This window comes from Bison bison, unplaced genomic scaffold, assembly GCF_000754665.1.
Source record: "Bison bison bison isolate TAMUID 2011002044 unplaced genomic scaffold, Bison_UMD1.0 scf7180017864160, whole genome shotgun sequence".
Taxonomy (NCBI): domain Eukaryota; kingdom Metazoa; phylum Chordata; class Mammalia; order Artiodactyla; family Bovidae; genus Bison; species Bison bison.
The window spans coordinates 4019877-4020802 of record NW_011494732.1 but is presented as its reverse complement, the minus strand read 5'-3'; the positions used below and the strand labels follow the sequence as shown (position 1 = coordinate 4020802).

Below are 926 nucleotides of genomic sequence, written 5' to 3'. Positions count from 1 at the left end.
GGATGGGCGCGCGCGCTTCGGGAGGACCCCGGGCCCGGACAGGGTTCCTGCTGCTGCTGCTTCTGCTCGGGCTGGTGGCCCCGGGCGCGCAGGGGGCGCGGAGCCGCGGCGGCACCGAGAAGAACAGCTACCGCCGCACGGTCAACACCTTCTCGCAGAGCGTCAGCAGCCTGTTCGGCGAGGACAACGTGCGCGCCGCTCAGAAGGTGGGCGCTGGGCCCGCGCCCGCGGTCACCTTGCCTCGGCCGCCGCGCACCTGGCGCCCAGGGCCCTCCTGGGCCGTGCGCGGCCTCCGGGGCTGCAGGCCGGCCGGGGCTCAGAAAGAGGGAGGCCCGGGTCTGGGGCGGGGGGTCCGGGCCTGCAGCCTGTGGCCCGAGCCGGGCCAGGCCAGCGTCGTGTCTGGGGGCGAGTTCCGGCGCAGGTCTAGTGCGCAGGGCCTCGGCGCGCCCTGTGTTCCATGCGGTACTTCTCCTTGAACCTTGCTCCCGGGGGCACTCGGTCCGGGCCTGCCCTCGGCAATTCTGACGCCGCCGCGCCTCTCATTCATTCATTCAACACGTTTGAATGAGCGCCTACTGTGAGCCAGGCACCGTGGCGGCTGCCCAGAGGGCGCCCTGCTCGCCGGCGCCCTCTCCCCACGCTGCTGCGCTCTCCCCAGCAACCCCGAATTTCCTGTAGCCTTAACGCCGACCCACTTCCCCTGAGCACCTTAGGCCCTCCTCCTTCTGCTTTGAAGATATTTAGGCTTTTTATTACTTTACTGTTATTTTTTTAAGAATGAGAGTAATGCAGTCTGCTCCGTTGCTTTGGCAACCTGGCACAGTAACCCTTTTAAGCACCTACTGTGTTCTGGGCCTTTCACTTAGAGCGTTTTATTTACTTTGGAGCTGTTGAGGAGCCCCTGGCCCCTGGGGATGGTGTTGAGC

At 66.0% G+C, this 926-nt stretch overlaps 1 protein-coding gene across 1 annotated transcript in view; it reads left to right on the top strand.

Moving 5' to 3' along the window:
* BRI3BP (BRI3 binding protein) overlaps positions 1-926 on the top strand; it is a 21758-nt gene continuing 20832 nt past the window's right edge. The window contains exon 1 of the mRNA XM_010841267.1: positions 1-206. Coding sequence (XP_010839569.1) covers positions 3-206 — 204 coding nt within the window. The 5' untranslated portion in view covers positions 1-2. The remainder of the gene's footprint in view (positions 207-926) is intronic.